The sequence below is a fragment of the Falco biarmicus genome, chromosome 15 (assembly GCF_023638135.1).
Source record: "Falco biarmicus isolate bFalBia1 chromosome 15, bFalBia1.pri, whole genome shotgun sequence".
Classification (NCBI taxonomy): Eukaryota; Metazoa; Chordata; class Aves; order Falconiformes; family Falconidae; genus Falco; species Falco biarmicus.
The window spans coordinates 22,486,842-22,508,995 of NC_079302.1; the positions used below are offsets into that span (position 1 = coordinate 22,486,842).

The window sequence follows — 22,154 nt, forward strand, 5'->3', positions numbered from 1 at the left end:
ACTGGAAGCATTGCCCAGGTAAGGAGCAGAACTTTCCCCTTCCATCCTGGGGTTCCTCCTGGGAATATGCTTGCAGAACTAAGTCGAAGACCTTTGCACACAGGTCTGGCTTGAAGATGAGGTGTCTCCAGAGCGTCCCTGGAGGGGGTGCAGGTTTAGCCATCATCAGATCTGCTTTTTTTGAACCCCTCGCTGCAGGTTTTCACAAGCCTGAGCCTGCAAAAGTCCACCTGAAACTGTCCCTGCATCACTTTGCTCTTTCAGGCAGTGCCATCTTCTCATCACACAACCAGCCAGCTCAGCATGACGCTCTGTGGGATGGAACATCCCTTTGGATAGTTCGGGTCAGCCGTCCTGGCTGTGTCCCCTCCCAGTTCTTGTGCCACTCCAGCCTTCTTACTGGCAGGGCCCAAGCAACTGAAGAATCCTTGGCTTAGTATAAAAATCACTTAACAACAACTAAAAACATCACTGTGTTATCAATGTTGTTCTCAAACCCAAACCACAGCATTGTACCAGCTACTGGGAAGAAAATTAACTGTCCCAGCTGAAACCAGGACATCTGGGCTCAGCCTGTTTCCCAGGGCAGGCTGGGCCAGGGGAGGAGCGGCGGTGGCCTGCCCGCTCCATGTGACACGCATGTACAGGACTCTGGCGCATTTAGGGACACAGTTTGCCTCGCTCGCCCCTTGGCACCACCACGCAGGGACTGTGCCAGGGCTGGAGGTGGTGTGAGTGGCTGGGGGAGTGAAGGACACACGGGGTAACCCTGATCCCATTGGGCTATGGGGGATGGAGGTTTGCAAGCGGGTGCTGTTCCAGCTGTGGGCTTCTGAGCCCACCCCAAGGAGGGGGAAACTGGGGTGGTGGGGGCTGCCTGGCCTGGTACGGGAGCCCTGAGGTCCTCTCCTGGCCACTGTGGAGGGTTTGCTGCGCATTCCTGCTGGGGCAGAGACCGCTCTGCTGGCTGGAGTCACAAGGAGCAAAATCTGGAGAGCCGAGGCTGGGTAACAGCAAGCACCTTTGAGTCTTGTTTCTGCTGTTAAAATCAGTGGCCAGTGCTGAGCTGTAAGCAGTCATCACTCTGCTTCAGAGTGAACGGTACCTCAGAAATACAGGGATGCCTGTGGGTCAGCTTCCCTGGGCCTGACAGGCGGGGAATGAGGTGCGATTTGGGAGACCACTGCTCCATGCCCCGGGTTCCCTAGCTGTGAATCAAAGCTGCAGAGGTGCTGCGCCGGGGCCGGGCAGGATGGAGACTTGTTGCTCGCTGGGCTGGGAACACCTGCAGGGCTGGGGAAGGAGGAATCGGGCCAGGGGGCTCTGGCCAAAGACAGAAGCTGGGGCCAGACATCAAGCAGTGAATCCAGTGCCAGGATTCCAGGGTGTGACCATGGCCGAGATTAGGGGTGATGGGAGAGGTGGGCAGTTACGCAGGGCTGGAGGTAAACGGATCAGGCAGCAATTGGCAGGCTCAGCAAGGGGAGGCTTAGCTCAGCTTGGCACAGATTTGCTACCTCCTTCCCCATATCCTCTGGGATCGGGGTAGAGCTGCAAGTGGAGCATCCTTGGGCATGTCACCCTCAGCCTTTGCATCACCCCACGGGGTTTCAGCAGCCCCATTGCTGATCATCCACGTGTCCCTGCGCCCACCTGCTCCTGGGCTGTGGCAGGCAGACCTTCCCTGCAGCACTGCTGGGCTTGCACCCAGCTGGTGAGTGCCTGGGGTAGCTTTGGTGTCTCCAGGGATTTTGAGGATACTCAAACCTACTGGATGTTTGGGTTTTCTTTACACTATCCTGCACCAAAACTAGGCTGGCTGCTGGAAGCTGAGGCATTCGGGACAGCTGGGTGCCAGTAATCCCATTTACAGGCAGCGCTGGGCTAATCCTTGCAGAGCCCTGAGCGGATTGGGGTGGGTTTGTGGGGGTCAGTGGTGAGCTGCAGTGGCTGGGAGAGCCTGTGCGTGCCAGGGGTGGCTTCCCGGAGAAGTGGTGCTGGATGTACTGGGGTAAGTGGCAGCAGTGGAGGTGGGGGACGCGGCTGGGGTTTCTGCAGGACCACCTCTGAAACAGAGCCGGAGGATGAGCTGCAGCAGGGGTGCGGGTTGATGGTGAGGGAGCAGTGGGTCAGGCCCATGGGGAGCAATGCCACAAGGGCGATGGAGCTGGGTGATGTGGAGGGGCTTGATCTGATGCTGGAGATGAGGGAAAGGCCACAGTGCTCCCTGCTCTGAATGGGGATGGCAGGTCTGCACCTCACTTGTTGCTGTTGGAGGCTAAGGTCTTTCACCCACTGGCACAAGCCCCGCAGAGCTGGCACGAGGGGCAGTGGCACTGGCCGTTGCCTGTGACATGGGGGGATTGCACACAGCTGCCTGCTCTTTGGTGCCATCACAGGCAAACACTGGCTGCTTGTTCCTGTTTCTGCCAGCAACTAGTTTTTTAGGGACCTGCAAATGTTTCTGCCCCTGTCTTGCTCAGGTGCACTGGAGGAGTGGTCCTGGTCCTCCAGTTTCCTTCTCAGACCAAGGACAGGCTTAAGCTCCAGGCTTCTGCAGCTGCCCAAGCTTATGTCAAGAGAGGAGGAGACCTGTTGTGGGGGGCTCGCTCTAGCCCTGGAGGGCTTTCTCTGGGCTCGTTTGGGCGCAGTGATGTATGTCAGCCCCGGGCTTCTCTGGGACCTGCAAAGGTCCTGAAGCACGGGTGGAAATGCCACTGTGCTGCACAGCACTGCCAGGCTTTCCGTGCTGTTCCCAGGGCATGTGCAGCTCCTTAATCCCTTATACCCAGTGGAAGGTTAAAGGCAATTTCCTAACTGGTTTCTGCTCATCAAGCCTCCTGGGAGGTGTTTGATAGCCACCCTGTCCTGCTTTCAGGATGTGGGGTCTCTGGGAGGGCTGAGCCTGCCTGTGGTGCACCAGGGGCTGCGGATGCCACATGGGATGATTCTTTGGTCACATCCAAATCTGGCTCCTGGGCTTGCACAAGGTGGGGGCAAGCAAAGACCTGAGGACACACATCACGCCACCCAGGAACCTCAGCGCATTAAGATTTAAGATGCTAGGCAGCCCCCAAGGAACCATCTCAAGGGATTTGAAGGCATTCTGCATGGAGGGCTGTGCAGAAGAACCCCCAGATGAGCGTTTACATTTAGGAAAAGCAAGTTTAACTGAACCTGTGAGCTTAAAATTGAGGGCGTAGTTTTCTCATGGTGATGGCGAGGGGTCGGGGTCGAGCCAGGTTTTGTCTGGCTGTGCTGCACTGGCACGTTTCCCAAGCAGGATGTGGAAACTGAAGGATGCCAAGGAGCTTTTGGGCTTCCCTGGGGACAGCGTTAGTGGCTGGTGCACCTGGTATTCTCTGGGGAGTGTTCATCACTGCTGCTGGCCTCTCATCGGCTGGAGACCCCTCCTCTCTACCTGCAGGTGGAGGGATGCTGGGCTGGATCGAACGGGTGGTTCCCCAGCCCCCGGTGCCCCATCTGACAGAGGAGACACCCCCAGCGCCGATGCGGGACCCAGAGCCAGCCAAGGTGAGCAGGGAGCCAGTTCGGGGGGTACCAGGGACCCTGTGAGTGGCACCCAGATGCTCTGCAGCATCCCTGGGAGGAATGGGGCCAGGATGCACCTCTCCTCTGAGCTGCCGGGAGGCAGCAGGAAGGATGGGGAGTCCCTGGGGTTTGCAGCTGCCTTTGAGTGGGTGACACCATCCCCCCTGCCTCATTCTTTGACATCTTCTGCCTTTTACCCTGAAGGCACTGATGGGGAAGGCTGGTGACCCCAGGGATGCCTGTGACCATGCACACACTGAGGGTAAGCCCCCGCCGTGAGGAAATACACTGGTTTGGGCAGTAGCTGTTACTTTACCAGCTGGTCCCCCCCCATCCAGCACACCCGGGCTTGCAGAGTGGTGATGGGAGCTTTCTTTTTATTTTCCTGCTGCCACTGAAGAAGTGGAAAAGAAGGTGGGATTTACAGTCGCTGAGGACTCAGCCTCTGTGTTTGAGAGGTATTGCTCTTGCACCTTCCAGCATGCAGCGTGGTTTGCTTGGGATTTTGCTTTCAGTTGGGGACTGGATGCCTGGGACAGGGGGTCCCAGCCTGACTCACCCCCTTCCCTGGCAGTGTGGGGAGCAGTGTGTTGTCCTGGCTCTCCCAGGGGCTAGAGAAGGTGATTCCCCAGCCGGTCCCAACCCCAGGGACACTGCAGGATCTTGGGAAGAGCTTTGAGACAAGCATTGATATTCCTGATCAGGTAAGTGACAGATCCAGGCAACTATCTGGCATATTTGAGGTTCTAGCTTTTATTACCTTTTCTTCTTCTTTTTTTTTTTTATTTTTTTTCCTTCCTATCACACTCCTCATCCTAACTGGGAGCACTTAAACCTGCCCTGCATGGGCTTCTGCCTTCATCCATCCCTGGGGAAAGGGCAGGTTTCCCTCCCCACATGGTAGGATAAGCCCCCCTTCAGTTGCTGGGTAGGCGATGGTCTCTTTGGCTTTTCAGACGGAGGTCCAGATCCTCAGGGACGAGGAAGAGGATGCTTTGGGTAAGGAGAGCTGGGAGCGCGCAGCTTGCAGCATCCCAGGGGCCTTTCTGGGACTCCCACATCTCACCTCCCCAGCTGGTGATGCTGGCACTGTTGTCCCCTTGAGCTGCCTGGTGGGGGGACCAGGAGCTCCCAGCAGTGGCTCTCCCCCATGCCCATGGCACTGCTCTCCTTGCAGAGATAACCCCCTTAGATCCAGAGGAGGACAATCTGGACGGCTATGACTCTGAAGATGGCACAGATCCCAGCAAGGAAGAGCGGTGGGTTCCCAGGGAGGCTGGTAGGGGGGTGCAGGCGATCAGAAGGGGTGCAGGACAAGCTCCCCAACCATGGCGTGCTCTCCCACAGGGCGGGAGCACGGGTGCTCAACTGGCTGGTGCAGGGCTTCGAGAGGGTGGTGCCACAGCCAAGGATGCTGAAAAAGTTGGAGGTGAGCACTGCCTGGCTGGGGGAGGACAGGGGGGTACTGGGCAGAGGTGACAGCTGAGTGGGCTCCCTGTCTTGGGACCCTGGGTGGGACCCTGGATGGGACCCTGGGATGAAAATCCCAGGGGAATTCAGCAGAGCAAAAGAGAGACCTTGTGCCGTGCCGGTGCTCCCCAGCCTGGCTGCACACAGCGAGGACCCTCCATTTGGGGCTCACTGGTGCTGACAACGCCGGAGTCTGTTTAATGGCCCTTGTCAAGGAAATGGGGCCAAAACCACAGCAGAGGGTGTGTAGGGTTCTGTGCGTGGGTCCCCTTGAGGTGGGGGATGTGCCCACCCAGGGTGGCACGGGGCTGCAGACAGTGCTTTGCCACATCCCTCTGTCCCTCTGCAGGCAGAGCCAAAGGAGCAGAAATGCAACGCCACAGCAGGTGAGCGACCCCCTTCCCTGGGTGGCCCTTTCGGAGGAGACACTCTGCCTTTGAGCACCCAGGTGCAGGCTGGCACCAGCGTGGGGACTGCCCTCCCAAGGGGTGCTGGCTGTGCTGAGGGGGTGGGCCTGCCGGGTCCCAGCATCACAGTGCTGCCCCTGCACCACAGCTGTCCCCAGACCACCTGTGTCCTCATCCCAGGCTGGGTCCACAGGGTAGGGGCTGCCAGGGAGGTCCCCTAAGCCTGTCCCCCTGTGGGAGGTGACCCTTCTTTGCTTGCTCCCCTTCCCCAACAATTTATAAGATGACTGCTGTGTTGCCAATCCCCCTTCTCATTCCGAATATACCTGAGCAGGCACAAAAGGGACTAAAACCCAGGAAAAGTCAGAAAGCAACGCTTCAGCCGCCCAGAGCACCGCAGCAGCAGTGGAGCCAGCAGTGGCCAAGGGGCAGCCACAGCCGGTGACCACTGTCAGCCCTTGGTCCCTGGCTGAGGACGGCAGCAGGTAACCACAGTGGCAACTTCTGCATGGGTACTGTGGCCAGAGGGACGGCTACTGTGGGAGCAAAGGCTCTGGCAGCCAGGTCTAACAGTGGTTTCTGGTCACCAGGATGTTTGCCTGGTTGCTCCAAGGGATGGAGAAGGTGATGCCACAGCCAGTGACCAGGGAGAAGCAGGGTGAACAGGTATGCTGTCTGCTGGATAGGCAAAGGACATGTGAACACCATGTCCCTGGTGGGGAGGGCATTCGCTGCCATGCAGGTGCCACCACGTACCAGTGCCAGGACCTGCTGTGGTTTGGGCTGTCACTCACCTCCTTCAAAAAAACAAATCCGCACGGCCTGCTTAGCTGGTGAAACCCAGGATTTGGCTTCTAAGTAGCAAGACCCCCACAGAATGTGCTTTCTTTACTATTTCCTTGCCTTTTTGTGCAGCACTGGGTGATGTGCAGGCCCTGGCACCTCACCCAGGTACAGTCCAGCTCTGGGGAGAAGCAGCAGTTGTACATACTGTCCTCTCCTTCCCTTGCACACAGGCAAGTTCACTGATGTGCTCTTGCCCTTTAACATCATGTGTGAGGATGCTTGTGCCCACGACCAAGCCATCCAACATGACCCAAGAAATCACATCGGGTATTCAGGGCACAAGTGCTGCATTTATTGAATTTACTGCATTTAGGGTAAAAATTTAGGGTTACTGAAAATGGGCAATATCTCACGTTTTCCCTTTTCCTCCTGGCAGCTAGTGGCCGCAGCAAACTCAAGTGCCGTGGAAGAAAGTAAGTGGTTGCTCTATCTCACTGTGCTGGTTAGCTTGCTGAGGTCAGAAAATTTATTGGGAAGAGGGGCTGCTGGCAGCTCCTTCCTACCCCCGATCTGCCCTGGGTGCCATCTCAGGAGCCCCTGAAATCCCCCAGGGAGGCCATGACAGGCTGCTGCTGCTTGAGACGTGGGAGCAGACCCGGAGTTGTGGCGTGGGCTTGGTAAAACCCAGGCTGTGCAGGTCTCCAAGTACAGCAGCCCACATCCTCGGGTCCCAGCTGTTAGTGCTGATGACAAGGTCTGTCCTCAAGCTGTGCCAGAAGATGTTTGCCAGGCCGGTGGGATTTGATAAAAGAATTACAGTGGGATTTGATAAAAGAATTACAAGGGAATTCAAACCTGCCGCCTTCATCACCCCCTTTGGCATGTTTGCTGCTGAGCCCGTGTGAGACATCTAGGGAGATACTTTGGGAAAACAAAATCATGGGGTTAGATGTGTTAGGCGTGAGCCTGCATGGTTGTAGGAAACCATTGTGGGGTTCACACTACTGCTTGCCTGCCTCTGAAGGGCAACAAGTGGCAGCTCTGCAGGCAGACAGGTTTGGCTCCCTGCACCAGCCACACAGCAGGATGGCAGCAGGGACCTGCCTCGGCATGCAGAGGCTGTGCATTGCCCCAGGGGCATGCGCGAGGTTGCTCCCACCAAGACAGCAGCCGCTTGGTGGGATCTTGGAGTGTGAAACCCTGCAGGAAGGCATTTCTCCACGTGGTTGTACGAACCGGAGACCCGAGTGCTACTGTGGAGCTTGGAAAGAGGCAAAGTCAGTGGGAAGCTGCTGCATGTGCAGGGCAGTCACACCCTTTGTGTGCAGCTGCTTGCATTACAGCTTGCTTTGGTGCCTTGAGGCGTCTCAAAGTCACTTAATCTGCCCAAGGAAGGGAGCAATTGGGTTGAGAAGAGATCTGCCCCAGCATCAAACTGCCAGCACGCTCATTAATGTTTTCCTTCTCCTTTTGTTTCAGGGGGCAAAGGGGCTTAGCACCTCTGAAACAAATGGAAAACGAAGACCATGGTGAGCCAGCCCTTCCCTCAACCAAACAAGACCAGCCTGAGGAGAAAGCGCAGCTGGGGAGGAAAAGCAAAGGGGAATCTGCAAATGGTTTCTAGCTCCTTCCCACCCAAGGGTGGCAGGGACCTGAGACTGGCGCAGGGATGCTGGCTGCGTGTCCCTGGTCCCAGGGCTGTCCCGTCCCAGCTCCCTCTTGGCTCCAGGAACCAGAGCTATTGGTTTTGCAGGGTGATGTCTATAAGACAGGCTACAATTTATAGGAGGGTAGAAAAGTATCACTCAGGACACCTTGAAGGCAGAAAGCCTTGTGCTGCAGCCTCCTAGCACTCCTGGCCCTCTCAATGCCCCTGCCCCCAACATCCAAACATTCACCACTGAGATCTCCAGCTGAAGCCCACAGGCTTCTTTTAGTAGACTTCTGCCTCCAAGGTGTAACATTATAAAGTTCTAAGCTCTTGTCAGCTGCTCATTTCTTTTCTTCCATTAACTGTTTTCTCTCAGCAAGTGGAAAGGACTCCAGTTTGCAGCAACAAATGCAGGCGGGTGAGATTAATCTTTAAGTGAATAAGTAGGAGTTAATGGTTAAAAGCCTTTGCCCGGGCTCTCCTTATAGAATAACTTACCCCGGGCTCTCCTTACCCACAACTGCAGCTGCTCCCTCCCAAAGCTCACGGCTGCTTGGGTGCAGCACTAACTGTGGTGGCAGGAGTGTCCTGGCAGGGAAGGGATCCCAGGGGTTGTCTCGAGCCCGGAGTTGTGCAGGCAGGCTTAGCCAGCGCAGGCACACCGGGCTGCGTGGGGTGAGACCCCCTGTGCAGAACCCATCACAGTATGGGTTGGGTTGGGAGGGACCTCTGAAGATGATCCAGTCCAACCCTCCAGCCATGGGCAGGGACACCTGCCACTAGATCAGGTTGCTCAAAGTCCCATCCAACCTGACCTGCAGCACTTCCAAAGATGGGGCAGCCACAGCTTCTCTGGGCAACCAGTGTCTCACCACTCTTATCATAAAACATTTCTTCCTTATGTCCAATCTAAATCTACTGTCTTTTGGTTTAAAACCATTGCTCCTTGTCCTGGTAAAAAGTCTTTCTCCATGTTTTGTATAAGCCCCCTTGATATACTGAAAGGCCATGTTAAGGTGTCCCACCATCTCGTTGCATCTCTTCAGGACAATCTAGGCAGCTGTAACAATGGGTCATGAACCGAGCAACCAACATGAGATCCAGCCCCTGTGTTTATAACAAACCCTGCTAGTACCAGGCTACAGTTTTAGTATTTGCCCCATTTTCATATAATGTATCCCAGAGCTGTGGTGCATTTTAAAAGCCGTCCTGCCGATTGCTGTCCAGCATTTTAATTAATGGAGAGCGAGAGGGAAAGGGCTAAAGGCAATGTGGCACTGTGGGGTGGGTAAATACAGTACAGAGCTGGCTGTGGGTGGGTTTCCTGCCTTCTGTAGTCGAATTTGCATGTTTCCTATTAGCTTCGCTGTGGACATGTAAGTTTTGTTGTCAGGCAAACCTCAAAATAAACTCTTTGTACAGTATGCAGATGTGCTTCCTTCTCCTGTTTCTCCGATGTGTGCCTGACTTGGTAAGATGGGTACCCCTGGGACAGGGGGAGGGCTTGTCGTGGGTCAGTCCTGTGCTCTTTGCTTTGCAGCTGGTCTTACAGTCTCCCCAGTAACCTGATCTGGGTTTTCCCCCAGTGATGCTGGGAAGTGGCAGGGCATGCAGGATTCGTCCTACACTATGCCTGGAGGACTGTTTGGAGAGGATGCGGCATGGTGCTCAGGGTGTTGCAATGTGGGCTCTGGGCTGAGTCTTGCTCTGCAAAAACCAGGGCCCTCGGGCTGTGCTAGCACGGTGTTTGACCTGGGGTTGGCAAGGGGAAAGGCTTTGGGCTCTTCCCACAGCTGCTTCTGTTTACAAGGAGAGCCAAAATGTGGCCTGGAGATGGGCCAGGTTGTCTTCTGATGGAGCTTGCTACGTGTGTAGGGAAGCCAACAGGCATCTATATGCAAAGGGTTACAGTTTTCATAGGGTTTTGGCTGCGTTTGGCACAAAATGGTGAATTTTCTTCTTCCTTCTGGCAAAAGGGCCCAAGGCATCTGTCTGGCACAGCTTGGGGGGACCAGGGCTGCACAGGTCTGTGCAGGCTGAGAGGTTCTTCACTTTTTGCATATGGCAGCACCTCTCCATTAAGTAGCTAAAACGTGGGATCTGCCCTGGCTCTGCCCCCAGCCCCTTGAAAATGTGTTGCTCCCACTTCTTCACCTCCCTTTCCTCGTTCCTGTTACAGTTCATATTGTCCCTGGCAAACCTGAGGAGACCAACCTTGTCTTGGAAGAGATCAGCAATGACTGGATTAATGAAACCATGTGCGAGGTGATGACCTGGTGTCACAAGGCTGAGCTGGTGGCAGATGCTCATCCCCTTCCCCCCATACAGGAGGAAGCTCAAGAAGAAGAAAACAGGTAGGAGAAGGGAGATGCTGTTGATGGGCAACCCCATGTGCTCTCTGGCCACTGGCATAGTGGCCATGGGAGGGCACAAGCACATCCCTCCTTTAAAGAGCTGGCAGTGGAGCTGGCAGCAGGTAGCTGAGGTGCCTGTTTCCAAAGAGGGGAGCACCAGAAGGACCCAAAAGGTGTTTGAGCAAACGGCCTTTCCTTCCGGTCTTGAGATTTTGGGTTGGAGCAGGCAGTGGCAGAGCCATGAATGCAATGCTTTGCGTTGCCCTGCAGAGGACAGCTGAAGGATGCTCTGCTTTAGGCTTCCTGTAAGTAGATTTTGGCACTAAGGAAGAGGGACCTCATTCCTATCAACTGCACATCGCACTGTCATGATATTTGGAAATGGTAGCCTTCTCTATATAATTCATCCTACTTCTTCTAAAAGAACCCCCTGCTGAGGTCCTCCCGAGGGCTGGGCGATGCGTTCAGAGCTGGCAGCAGGCTGCGTTTCAGCAGGAGTTGAGAGATGTCCATGCAGACTGCCAAAGGGTTTGGGAGCCCCCCAAGATGCTCCCTGAGCCCCGCATACATGCAGGGGAGGGTGAGCACAGCGCTCCTCAGCTCCAGTGTCGGGGATGCTCAGCTGCACTAAGCACAAGCCATGCCCAGAGCTATGTTTCCTCAGCAGAGCTCTCTTCTGCTCAGACAGAAAATACTGGACATGTTATAAAAATATTTTTCAGATTTTTTCCCCTTGGTATATGAGCCTGGGATGCTGTGGGCAGCAAGTGCATCCTGTGCTGGAGAGTGAATTTCATTAGCAGGGAAGTTTTGGTCAAAATCAGCAACAAGTGACCGCTAAGCACAGCCTCTCCCTGTGCCACAAGGGGAATCTGAAGGCTCAAGGACTCTGGTTTTGTGTTCCCAAACCTTTTTCCTATTCTTCCTGCCACCTGTTTGGGGCTGCTGACACTCATGGGCTGTGAAACAGCATATGCCCAGTGTGCCCTAGTGCGTCTACCCCGGCAAGATCTTGGCTGGAGGATGTGGGGAGAGCACCGCCAGCCAAAGGGGCTGCGGAGACCGGCAGTGCTCCTCTTGTGAGGTTCGAACATACCTTGTAGAATTCACCTAACGAATTTCTTCTCCCCAGGCTGTGGTTGTGCTCCCTGAGCACTGCCAAAGAGGAAGAGGAAAAGGAGGAGGAGGTAGAGGAAGAGGAGGAGAAGAAGAAGGAGGAGGAGGTAGAGGAAGAGGAGGAGAAGAAGAAGGAGGAGGAGGTAGAGGAAGAGGAGGAGAAGAAGAAGGAGGAGGAGGTAGAGGAAGAGGAGGAGAAGAAGAAGGAGGAGGAGGTAGAGGAAGAGGAGGAGAAGAAGAAGGAGGAGGAGGTAGAGGAAGAGGAGGAGAAGAAGAAGGAGGAGAAAGTGGAGGAAAGTGCAGGGTGAGTGGCTCCCGTTGCCTTTATGGCTTTGTTGGCAACAAGCATGGATGCAGCTGCTGTTTCAGCTGATTCACAAGCTGGAGAGGCTGAAGCATCCCTGGAGCAGCCAGCTGCCCTCGGCGGAGCGGCGCTGCCCAGCCAGGCGGGTGGCTGCGCGGCAGATGCTTTCGGGAGGGATGCGCTCCGGAGGACAGACGCGTTTGGGAGGGATGTGTTCGGGAGGACAGATGATGCCTTCAGGAGGGATGCTTTTGCAGGCTGGCTCGCCCCAGGGCGCGCTGCTGACGCGGCACCTGGTGACAGGCGAGTGTCTCCTGGTGACACAGGCTCCATCTCCATCGTAGCCGCGCTACGGGCCCCTGTCCACCCCCTCCCACAGGGTCCGGCGGCTCGGCCGAGCAGGAGCCCTGCCTTCTGCCTTCATCAGGAGCTGGTCCACGTTATTTAAAACCATATCCATTAATTCAAGGCAGTTGGGAGTATTATGAGTATTACAGAGCTGAATTTAAATACAGGATTATGTGCTGTACCTGCAAATGCTACTTAATACAAGTAGGTACAATTTTACATTTCTTCCAGTTGTAGAAAATATCTGAGTTCTTGTCAGCTGTTGTAGGTGGAGACTTTGATCTAGATAGTATTTAGAAAAATCTTTCTGCTTAGTTTAGTGGTTTGCTCTGATTTCACGCAAGATAAAACATTTAGGGATTTACTACCTTGTGCTATGTTATTCTCTGTTAAATTCTCTGAAGTAGCTAGATTTTCAGGGAGAAGCTGAAAACGTGTGATTATTCAGTGTTAAACCCATACATTTTTATTTCCTCTAAATCTGTTCCTGGAGCTCCACTATGGAAACTTGAGTTTCGGTTGTTGGGTCAGATGCTGCTCCATCCTTCCATGTGTTTGTCTGTTTATGGGAAAAGAGAGAAAGAGAGACACCGACAGGTTTTCTAGATTGGGATAAAAAGACTTGCAATTGCGTTTGAAGGAAGCCTAATTTAAAAAACCAGGGGGTGGTGGGATGAAGGGTGATTATTAAAAATAATTTTTAAAATACCTTGGAAAATGGCAGTTTTTCAAGACATGGAGATAAAAGAGAAAAGGCAGTCCCTGCTGGTTACATACTTTTTCTGATTTAGGATGTGCCAAGGATGCAGAAAGATGTTTTTTTCAATTTTCATGCATTTAGCTGTGTTAAATCTTTTTTCATTATCCCCAATCCCTGCTTTGGACTTCATGCCAGGAAAGAGCAAATCAGGAGATAAGTACACAGAACAAGATGATGAGGCTTGCTTTTTTTCAGTTATAAAGTTATATTAAATGAATAAAATGGATCTTGTGAGCCCACTTTGTCAGAATTGCGGGGCTGAGGTCTGTGCTTGCTGCAGAAAGAAACTGAGGATTATGTGTGCCGGTGCTGTCTTGCACAGGCAAATTCAGAATTTGGATGGTGCTTGCAGGGCAGCCCTGCCTGGAAATTAGGCTCTTGGCTTTTTATTTGGCATGTGACATATTTTAATTATACGAGAAATCATTATGCACAGCAGAAGAAACATACTGCCTGTACATTTCTGCATAAGCAATTTTTGCTTATGTATATGTAGCACCCTGCATTATTTATGCACCTCTCACCTGGGCTCCCACAGTGTATTTTTTCCAAGGCCCTTCTAACATAAGGAACAATTTTTTTCTTTTTTTTTTTTTTTTTTTTTGTACCACTATTGTATGAAACTAAAGTTTCTGTGGTGACGTTTGCCTGCAAATGAGGCATGCAGTGCAGCTGGAGGAGCAGTGCTCCCTGAAACTGGGAGGCTGTGTATTGGCCCCATTGACGTGATGCCCCCCATCCACAGCGTGCCCCACCTCAGAAAGGGCAAAAGCGAGCGCGGGTGCTTGTCTGTGCTTGATCTCTACCCCAGACCCCTGCTCTGGTCGCTTTGTCTCACTGCTGATGAGGGTGTGGATGATGTCTGCTTGGCGGAGGAGGCCCTCAGGTTTGAGCAGCTGGAAGAAGCTAAGATAAGTGATCTTGGAGGTGCTTTTGTACAGGTACGGCTTCACTGTCTGCTTGGGCTCAGGTCTGCAATGAGCTCTTGTTGGCCAGCATGTGCCCGGGGCTCAGAGCTTGCCCAGGGGGATGCAGCGCCCTGGGGAGGAGCAGGGACCGGGATGAGAACTGGAAATGTTTCCTACCAAGATGTCCCCACCTCTGAACCTGAGGCAGCAGCAGCAGCTGTGTGCCAAGGGAGGGATGCTTCCACCCTAAAACGTTGGCACTGATCAACAAGCTGAGAGGCTGGCAGCGGCGGGGGGCGGAGGGGGTACAGGGCACCCAACCAAGCTGCAAAGTCTGCTCTTTCACTGGTGGAGCAGGTCTTTTTCTGCTTAAAATGGCTTTTTTCATTTTGAAGGTGGAAGAGGAGAGAGCTGAAGCTGCTGAAACTGATGCTGAAGGTATAATATATAGCAGTGTAATGTCAAATTAGGATGAAAAGCAGGCAAGGCAATGCCCAGCGAAGAGAAACTGCAACTTTTCCCTTCCCGTGGGCAGCTGGGTTTCCTGCAGCGTGGGCAGCTGGGGCTTTTCGCTGCTTAAGCATCCCACGGACACAGCTCCCTAACAATATTGTCATCAGTTGGAGCCGGCTCTGAAACGCTGATGCTCACGCAGCACTTAGTCTTGATTAGGCAACCTCTGAAGTGAAGAGTTTCTCCTTCAACTGAAGAATATAGGGGGGATAAAAAAGGATTTTCTCTACCACTTTGCTCAATTTTGGAAATAACCAGTGGTGTAAAGTGCATTGCAATGTAACCTTTTAGGAGGTTATGGGTTGGTAATGAAAATTAGGTGGTGAGCTCCCATTGCAGCCTGAGTGAGCAAAGGCAGGTCCTGGCATAACTCCACTGACATTGGGGAAGTTGCACAAGGGATGGCTTGACCTGAGCCCTGGTACAGGCTGGAGATTTCTCTGCTTGTACAGCCCTTGTAGAGCACCCCGGTCTTGCCGCAGTGCTAGAAAAGCATGTGGTAGGATGCTCACTGCCACTATCCTGTGCTACCAACACCCGTGAGCAGCAGGCAGCAACAAAAACCGCAGCAGCCATGCATTTCTCTGCCCTGACATAACTGTCCTGTCTCACACCACTCTGTTTTGTTTCAGCTTCAGATGCCTTGACTTTGCTTGAAGCACCTAGGCGCCTAGCAGCATGTCCAAGCGTGCCCGAGATGTTGAGCTAGATCAGCTGGTGCATGACGAGCCACTCACTGGCGGGGATGCCTCCCTTCCTGGCCATGGCATGCTAGAGCAGCTCCCCAATGTCCCCAGCTACCGAGCCACTGCTGACTCCCTCATCCCCATCCTTGTCGCCAGCAAGCCAAAGGCTGGAGTTGTCAACCCCAGTTTTTGCAATGAGGAGCAATCCCCGCTAGGTATTAGAGATGTTGGCTTTGACAATGGGCTTGCGTAGCTTGAGTGGGGCAAGGGGTGATTCCTGGAGTAGTTGCTTTCAGGGTGGGGAAATAAATAAATAAAAGCACCTTTGTGTTGCAGCATAGAGGCTGGGGAACAAAATTGATGTTTTTTTCTGCTTCCACCTCATCACTACATGCCTTTCTAGCTAACCCCTAGAAAGCATTTGTGAATATCCGTAAATGGTATGCTATATGTTGGCCAGAAACTCCCCCGGAGGACCTGCAGGCTGAACATCTGCTGCACGTGCAGTTTTCTCCTTAGTATTCATGCAACCCACTCATGCTAAGAGCACTGTAAGATGAAGGTTTGCTCTTCACAGTTTTCTGCCTTTTAACCCAGAAGTAGTACAAATTATCTTTCTGTAGCTTTGCTTTGCTTTGTTTTCAACCGGCACACCAAATTCTGCTGCTTTTCCTTACGCACAACAGGATTTTAACTTTGCAACCCAAACAGGCCTTTTCTCGGGGATTTGTTGGAGCCACATGCTGATCCACAGGTCCCACGTTAGCGTGGGACAGGAGGGGGTACCTGGGGTCTTTCAGATGTGTGAACCTCCTCCCCCTTAGAAGAAATCCTGCAGGAACGCATTGCCTTTTGTTATATAGCTAAGAAAAGAGATGACGCTTCATAGGCCGGCTGGCTGTAGGGTCTAGACAAGATATCCCTTGGGCAATTGGCATCTCTCTTCACCTACTACAAACATCCAGTGCTCCTGCTTCTCACCTTGCTTGTGGCAGGAAGCAGTTATTACCTCTGCAAAAGAGAGAGGCTGTAAGGGCTTATTTAAATTGTGCCTTGCTCTGCATGAAAAGCAAATGCTAATGTAATTTGGAGCTTGCACGTTCCCTAAGTTAATGTTGAGAAAACCCAGGAGACTTTCTAAACCCTTGGAGGCAGGTTTGCTGCTGGAAATCCTGGGTTCCTGCCTAACACCTGCAGCTGGTAATCCTTGTCTCCATCATTTTCTGAACCGTGGGACCCCAACATTCGCACAGAGTAGCTCCAATCCCTGCAAACTGGGAGAATAGAAAGGAAGCGGGTGGCAGTTCTTAGAGTGTTAAAAACTGGGCAAAAAAAGAGAAAGAAATGCTCCAAACCATTAGGAGAAAGGAGTTCCAGGCGAGAAGTGAATGGAGGGAGAAGGAGAGTTCTTCCAGCATGCTGCAGCGCTTGGGGGTGGCTCCGCGGGTGCGATGGGACCTGGGGACTCACCCTGGCTGCAGGCAGACCCCTGCGCCTCTCTCACCTCCACCTGTTGTCCTTCCCCACGGGCCAGGTAATTACCCCACCGTGGACATCAAGGATGCGGACAGTGGAGGCCATGCTGTGGAGAGTGACGGTACCCACTTACTGGTGCCCAGCGCTGGGGCTCCCAATACACTGTTGGTGCCCAGCACAGTGCCAGCATCCCCCAGGTATGGCTCTGCCCAGGCATGGTCCCTGGCTCCTGGGGGTCTCACCACCCCTCCACCCCCACCAGTGCTGGTGCAGGAAAATTTATACAACCATATGGAGCAACCTGTTTCTGGCAGGTTTGGGCAGTGAGCAGGGGTGATGTGCGTGCGGTGGGTGTCGCCCCCGTGCAAGGCAGGGGAGGAGGCAAAAGATGCCTCTTGTTTGCATTTTTTAATTCAATGGTTACGTTTTGTTTAAAGCTTTTGGGGGGGCTGGGGACAACCCTGTCGTGTGTGCTTCTGGAGATCCCTCTGCCGTGGTCAGATCCTGCTTGTCTGTTGCCCCACATGTCTGTGGTCCCAGATTCAGAGTGTGGGGGTCTGTGTGCTGGATATGGGCCTTCACCATAAAAACCAACAATTTTCTTCTTGCATTTTTGCTGGGAGGGTTTGCAGCATCTCATCCCTGGGTTTCGTGCCTTCAGATCAAGGCTGCTCAGAGAGAACAAGGACTAAAACTGAGCTTTAAAAATGAGGCTGGAGAAAGCTGATGGCTTTTGGGCTGTTGTTGGGATTTTTCTGGACTTAGGTTTGCACACATATGTGAGCTTCTCTATGGGACTTAATGTGACATTCCAGGTTCTCTTTAAGCCCTTTTTCCAAAGTCCACTGAAGTTTGGGTTGCTTTTTGGGTAGCTCCTGCTCCTTCTCGTTCTGTGTCTGCTGGGAACGCAGATGACACCACAGAATATCAAGAGATGTTTCCTGCTCCTCTGAATTTACAACCTTCTTGGGGACTTTGATCTCCCTTTACATCTTTCCAAGGGCATCCATTAATCTGAAGAAAAAAGAGGCATTTTCCTGGATGGATGCTAACACATGAAGCTTTTCATGCACCCAGAGGACAACCACATGAGCTCTGTGGCCCATGGGAAGCCACGCCACAGGCAACGAGTGGGGACGGTGATACCTTCTCTGCAGGGTCTGCCTTACAGAGCGAGGGGCCACTGGGCTGTCTGTGTAGTGCTCGTGAATGATGACGGGCAATGGGGCAGCGTGGTGCCCGGAGGGGACAGAGGCAGGGCAAGGGCAGCTGGAGACTGGTGAGAGGTGATGGATGTTGTCCTAACAGCATATTACAGACCTTGGCAGGACTGTTTCTCCAAACTGATGTGGTTTTGGGAATCTTTCCATTCACATCTGAGGGTACTTGAATGGTGGGGTGGTGGTGGTGGTGGTGTTCTCTGCCCCTACGCTGTTGCTTGGGCAATGAAGATTTCATCGATCTTGTTTACCTGTTCCCCTTCCCAGCAGGGCACATCTGAGAGCCAGCGAGGCTGGAGGTGGGTGGGTTCATAACGTTTGGCTTTCTTCAGGAGACTTGTGATGGCAGGACAACCTCCCTCAGTACCCTGCTTGCTCCTGCCCCACAAGCAGCACGGAGCCATTCTGCACCAGGGTCAGTGAGATCCTGGTTAATTTAGAGCAACAGCTGTGGTGGCAGAAGACAATTTCTTTGTCACAGTTAAAACTCTGGACTTGGCTGCAGTTTCCCAAACCAGTGCAGATTTTTTGCTATGATTGTCATCTTCATATTCAGCTCTCCTTCTGCTACCTTGCTTGCCCACATGTAAGGAAGTTGTCACAGAAACCCATCTGTGCCAAAGGGAGTCACCAGCTGTGTTAGGACACATCTTCTAGGAAGACATCAGCTGCCGCTGGCTCAGCGTGGCCAGGATCAGCATTTCTAGGGCTCCTCTTGAACCTGGAGCTGCTCTCAGCAGTTGCACTTTGCACTTGGCTTTGCAGGTATTGGCAGCCTTTAGAGGGTCCATGTTATGCACCTGCAGCTCTGCGATTCACTCTTTATCTTGGGGGTTTAAGGCCCTACGGAGCCAGCTCAGAGCCAGGCGGTGTCCCCAGTGCCTTCCTCTTTTTCCAAGTTCCACTTCCTTGCTCCACCTTACCAGTATCACATTTTTCTTGCCTGCCTCTCCAAGCGCAGCAGTGTGACAATGCTGCACTGGGGACGAGCACAGAGCAGTGCCTGCCTTCCGTGCGTCTTGCCAGGTGCCCAGAGTGGGTTGTGAAATGGGCTGGATGGCTGTGTGCCCGTGCAGCCATGGGCTTGGTGATGCCCAAGAAGAAACAGGACTTTAGCAGCAAAGGAGTAGGGTGGTTTGCTCCCATTTACTTCAGGCAATGCCAAAAGTTAGGGGGGAACTGACCCTGGTAGGAGAAGGGGAAGTGGAAAACAGATAAGGCCTGGGAGAGGGAGGAGGGAGAGGAGCTGACTGAGCACGGGGGACAAGGGAAGCCTCGGTTACTGTGTTTGTGTCCACAGGAGGAAGCTACTGGCCCAGGAGGATGGTATGGAAGAGGGACCAGTGAGCCAGTCCCCCACCCGAGCATGGCTGAGCTGCGACGAGGAGCAGAGGGAAAGGTGTGGGGTGGGGGGGATCGAGGGGCTCCGGATCAGCTGAGCTCCCAGGGGTTCAGGTCCTGGGGCTTGGGTGGAAATAACAAAGATCCTAGAATTGCTGGGATACCAAAGAGAGAGGGAGCCGTGCCCACAGTGAGCCTGATGCTGTGTAACAAGTAATGGACCCCCTCTCCAAAAATAACAATCAAAAATAACAATGCTCTCCCTCAGAAGCAAATCCTTGGGGAGGGTCTGCACCTCCACACAGTGCAGGGATTTGCCGCCTTCCTGGGCAGAAACTGGGCAATGAACCAGCCCAGAGCTACAGCAAAAGAGCTTGTTTCTGTCCTCCCTCCTAGCGACGATTCCGTCGTGCTAGGTAAAGCATCCTGGTCTGAATCCAACCGACTTTTAATAGAGGCTGAAAGAAGGAAATACAGTTTATAAATTCACATTTTCACCCTGCAGCTCTTCCAAAATCTTCTCCCAAGCTCATGCAATCCAGCCTGGGATCTTGCTGCTTCCCACGTCCCTCTGAGGGCACCTCACACCCCAGGGAAGGGTGAGGGTCAGGCTGGTGCTGCTTGGTGGTATTTTACTGAAGCCAACATTAACTTATGTTCTTCTGATTACATTGTAGCCAAAGAAATATCATAAATAAAAATAATAAAATAAATATAAATAATATAAAATATTTAAAAATTCCTAATTCAGGATCCTGTAGGTTAAAAAATGGGTCATGAACCTGCCCTTGGGCTTTCCCACCTGCATGAAATGCCTGGTGGTCTCCTCGCAGCCTGCCTGAGCGCATCGGTTCAGCCACGAGCCTGAGCAGTGCCATCATCAACAACCGGCTCCAGGAGCTGGTGAAGCTCTTCCGAGAGAGGACCGAGAAGGTGAAGGAGAAGCTGATCGACCCCGATGTCACCTCGGATGAGGAGAGCCCTGCAGCATGTGAGTTCAAGTGGGGCTGGAAGCGTTTAACTGGGGGGTCCCTACCTATGCTGTGTTTCCAGGGAGACAGCTGCTTTGTTAACAGGTTAAAGACCTTAAAACAAACGACAGTAAGGAGATTTTTCTGCCTTGTAAAATAACTGTGTGGCCTTTTGCAGCCCCTGCCAAGCCTGCACCTGCAGCAGCACCGCTGCCTCCCCCAGGAGGGGAGCCGGAGGGGGATAAGCCGGGGGGAGATGAGCACTACTGTGAGATGCTGTGCTGCACATTCAAGACCCAGCCCTGGCTGGACCGCCTGAAAAACTACCGGTTCCCCAGCAGCATCGACCCACTCACCGGTAAGTGGTGGAGCACAGCTGCATGCCCGGGCTGGGGCAGCTGGGGGGCAGGGGTAAGGAGGGGAAGAGGTTTAAAAGGTGAGACTTTGTAGAGGAGGGAGGGAGGGCAACTAAACAAGGAACAATTTAGATTACACCTGTCTACTGAAAAAGCAGAGGTTTCACTTCCCCTGCAAGGCACAGGCTTTCCAAAATGCTTCCCGATAGCTGTGGGTGTCAGGAGCATGACCAGGCAAGGAAGCGGCAGCTGCCTTCTCCTTTTCAGGCTTTGTAGTGGGCAAAGGCTGTCCCTGTGATGTGGACGCCCCATATAAAAATAAAAATAAAAATCACAAAAGAAAAATTTACTGTCCAGTGGACACCACATAGGAACCCAGCTCCTTACTTCATCTGTGCTATTCCACAGTCGTCTCAAAGCCCCTGGGCTCAGGCAGCCGTTGGCCCAACCTCAAGGGGAAAAGGGCAAAGCAAGAAAGTTGGTATTGTGGGAGCAAAGCAAGAGCAAACCTAGTTGGATCAGCAAAATGAGAAGAGGCTTTCTGATAAAAATGTGCTCTGCAGCTGGTGGTATTCACTTTGCATCTAGAGCCCAGCTCACCTGCAATTAAATGCCGTCACCAAGAGATGTCCTGCATGTTTCCCTGTTGCAGTCGGGGCAGGGCAGGGGATGAAAACTCCTTTGCATAGTGGATTCCTGCAGACAAGGGACACATGCCCAGCTAATTGTGGTGCGGTTCCCTGTGCGCAGACCTGATGTACGTGCTGTGGCTGTTCTTCGTTGTCATGGCCTGGAACTGGAACTGCTGGTTGATCCCCGTCCGCTGGGCTTTCCCTTACCAGACACCAGCAAACATCCACTGCTGGCTGCTCATGGACTACCTCTGCGACCTCATCTATCTGCTGGACGTCATCATCTTTCAGACCCGGCTGCAGTTTGTGCAGGGGGGAGACATAATCGTGAGTGGCAGCGCGCTGCACCCCACAGCTGGGGACCCATCGTGGGGATCTCCCATTCCCACCCCCCAAGAGGCATGGATGGAGCTGTCACTGACCTCTGAATGGAGCTCTCCAAGCTCTCCCACCATGGCTGTGGCCACCAGGGCTGCATTGACCCTTGGAGGACATAGCGAGCTTCTCTCCTGCTATGTAGTGGATAAGCTGGCAGTCTTTTTTGTCTGGCAGACATGCTGTTTTCCCCCTAAAGTCAATACCAGCCTATCTAGAAAGCACGTGGTCCGTGGCAGCCCCCTTCTTGGGTGGGGATGCTCAAAAGGCGCTGCTCTGCAGGGCAGCCCTGCCAAGGGTGCATGCCAGCCAGCCCCGGCACAGCCGTACGCTGCTAAGCATGAGCAGACGGCATAATAAACTCCGGGTTTAATTTTCCAGAGCTCAGCTAGGCAGGATGCTTTAGCAATACGACAAAAATGATTGCAATCTGAACACATAGATCACACGCCTCAGATAAGTGCAAGCCCTTGATTTTGTTTCCGTATCCAATTAAATAAGCCGTGAAAAGTAAGACCTTGAGGGTACAACCTTTCCATGGCCTGTGCAATGCTCAGGCAGGGAGGTTTCTCCCGTGAACTCTGATTTTTGTGGTGCTGGCATTGCAATGTGCTTTCTCTGGGATGCAAAGCGAGCACGGGATGACATGAGAGAGGATGGGAAGATGGCATACGGCCAGGTCTTCTGCTCCTCTTCCTGGGCATGAAGAGGAAAACCAGGCATGACCACGTTGGCCATGACTTTCCTTTCTGTAAGCAATGATCTTCTCTCTCTCTCTCCTTCCTATTCCCAACCAGAGCGATAAAAAGGCCATGAAAGAGAACTACCTGCGATCACAACGATTTAAGGTTTGACATAACTTTATTTATTAATCTGAATCTTTCATGTGAACTGTGGCTTGCAGCTCCACCCCACCATGCCTGCAGGT

At 53.1% G+C, this 22,154-nt stretch overlaps 1 protein-coding gene across 3 annotated transcripts in view; it reads left to right on the top strand.

Moving 5' to 3' along the window:
• The first annotated feature begins 1,529 nt into the window (after positions 1–1,529).
• Positions 1,530–22,154, top strand: part of CNGB1 (cyclic nucleotide gated channel subunit beta 1) — a 28,443-nt gene continuing 7,818 nt past the window's right edge. The window contains exons 1-22 of one of the 3 annotated variants that reach the window (XM_056360246.1): positions 1,530–1,714; positions 3,428–3,534; positions 3,757–3,814; positions 3,956–4,010; positions 4,127–4,256; positions 4,509–4,551; positions 4,730–4,811; positions 4,900–4,981; positions 5,372–5,408; positions 5,764–5,914; positions 6,020–6,095; positions 6,652–6,688; positions 10,046–10,220; positions 11,353–11,640; positions 13,560–13,689; positions 14,052–14,094; positions 16,390–16,528; positions 18,852–18,950; positions 19,726–19,883; positions 20,042–20,221; positions 20,970–21,178; positions 22,024–22,074. In XM_056360246.1, the coding sequence (XP_056216221.1) occupies positions 3,436–3,534; positions 3,757–3,814; positions 3,956–4,010; positions 4,127–4,256; positions 4,509–4,551; positions 4,730–4,811; positions 4,900–4,981; positions 5,372–5,408; positions 5,764–5,914; positions 6,020–6,095; positions 6,652–6,688; positions 10,046–10,220; positions 11,353–11,640; positions 13,560–13,689; positions 14,052–14,094; positions 16,390–16,528; positions 18,852–18,950; positions 19,726–19,883; positions 20,042–20,221; positions 20,970–21,178; positions 22,024–22,074 (2,322 nt within the window). In that variant the 5' untranslated portion in view covers positions 1,530–1,714; positions 3,428–3,435. The other 2 variants (XM_056360245.1, XM_056360244.1) reach the window with 2 other exon arrangements.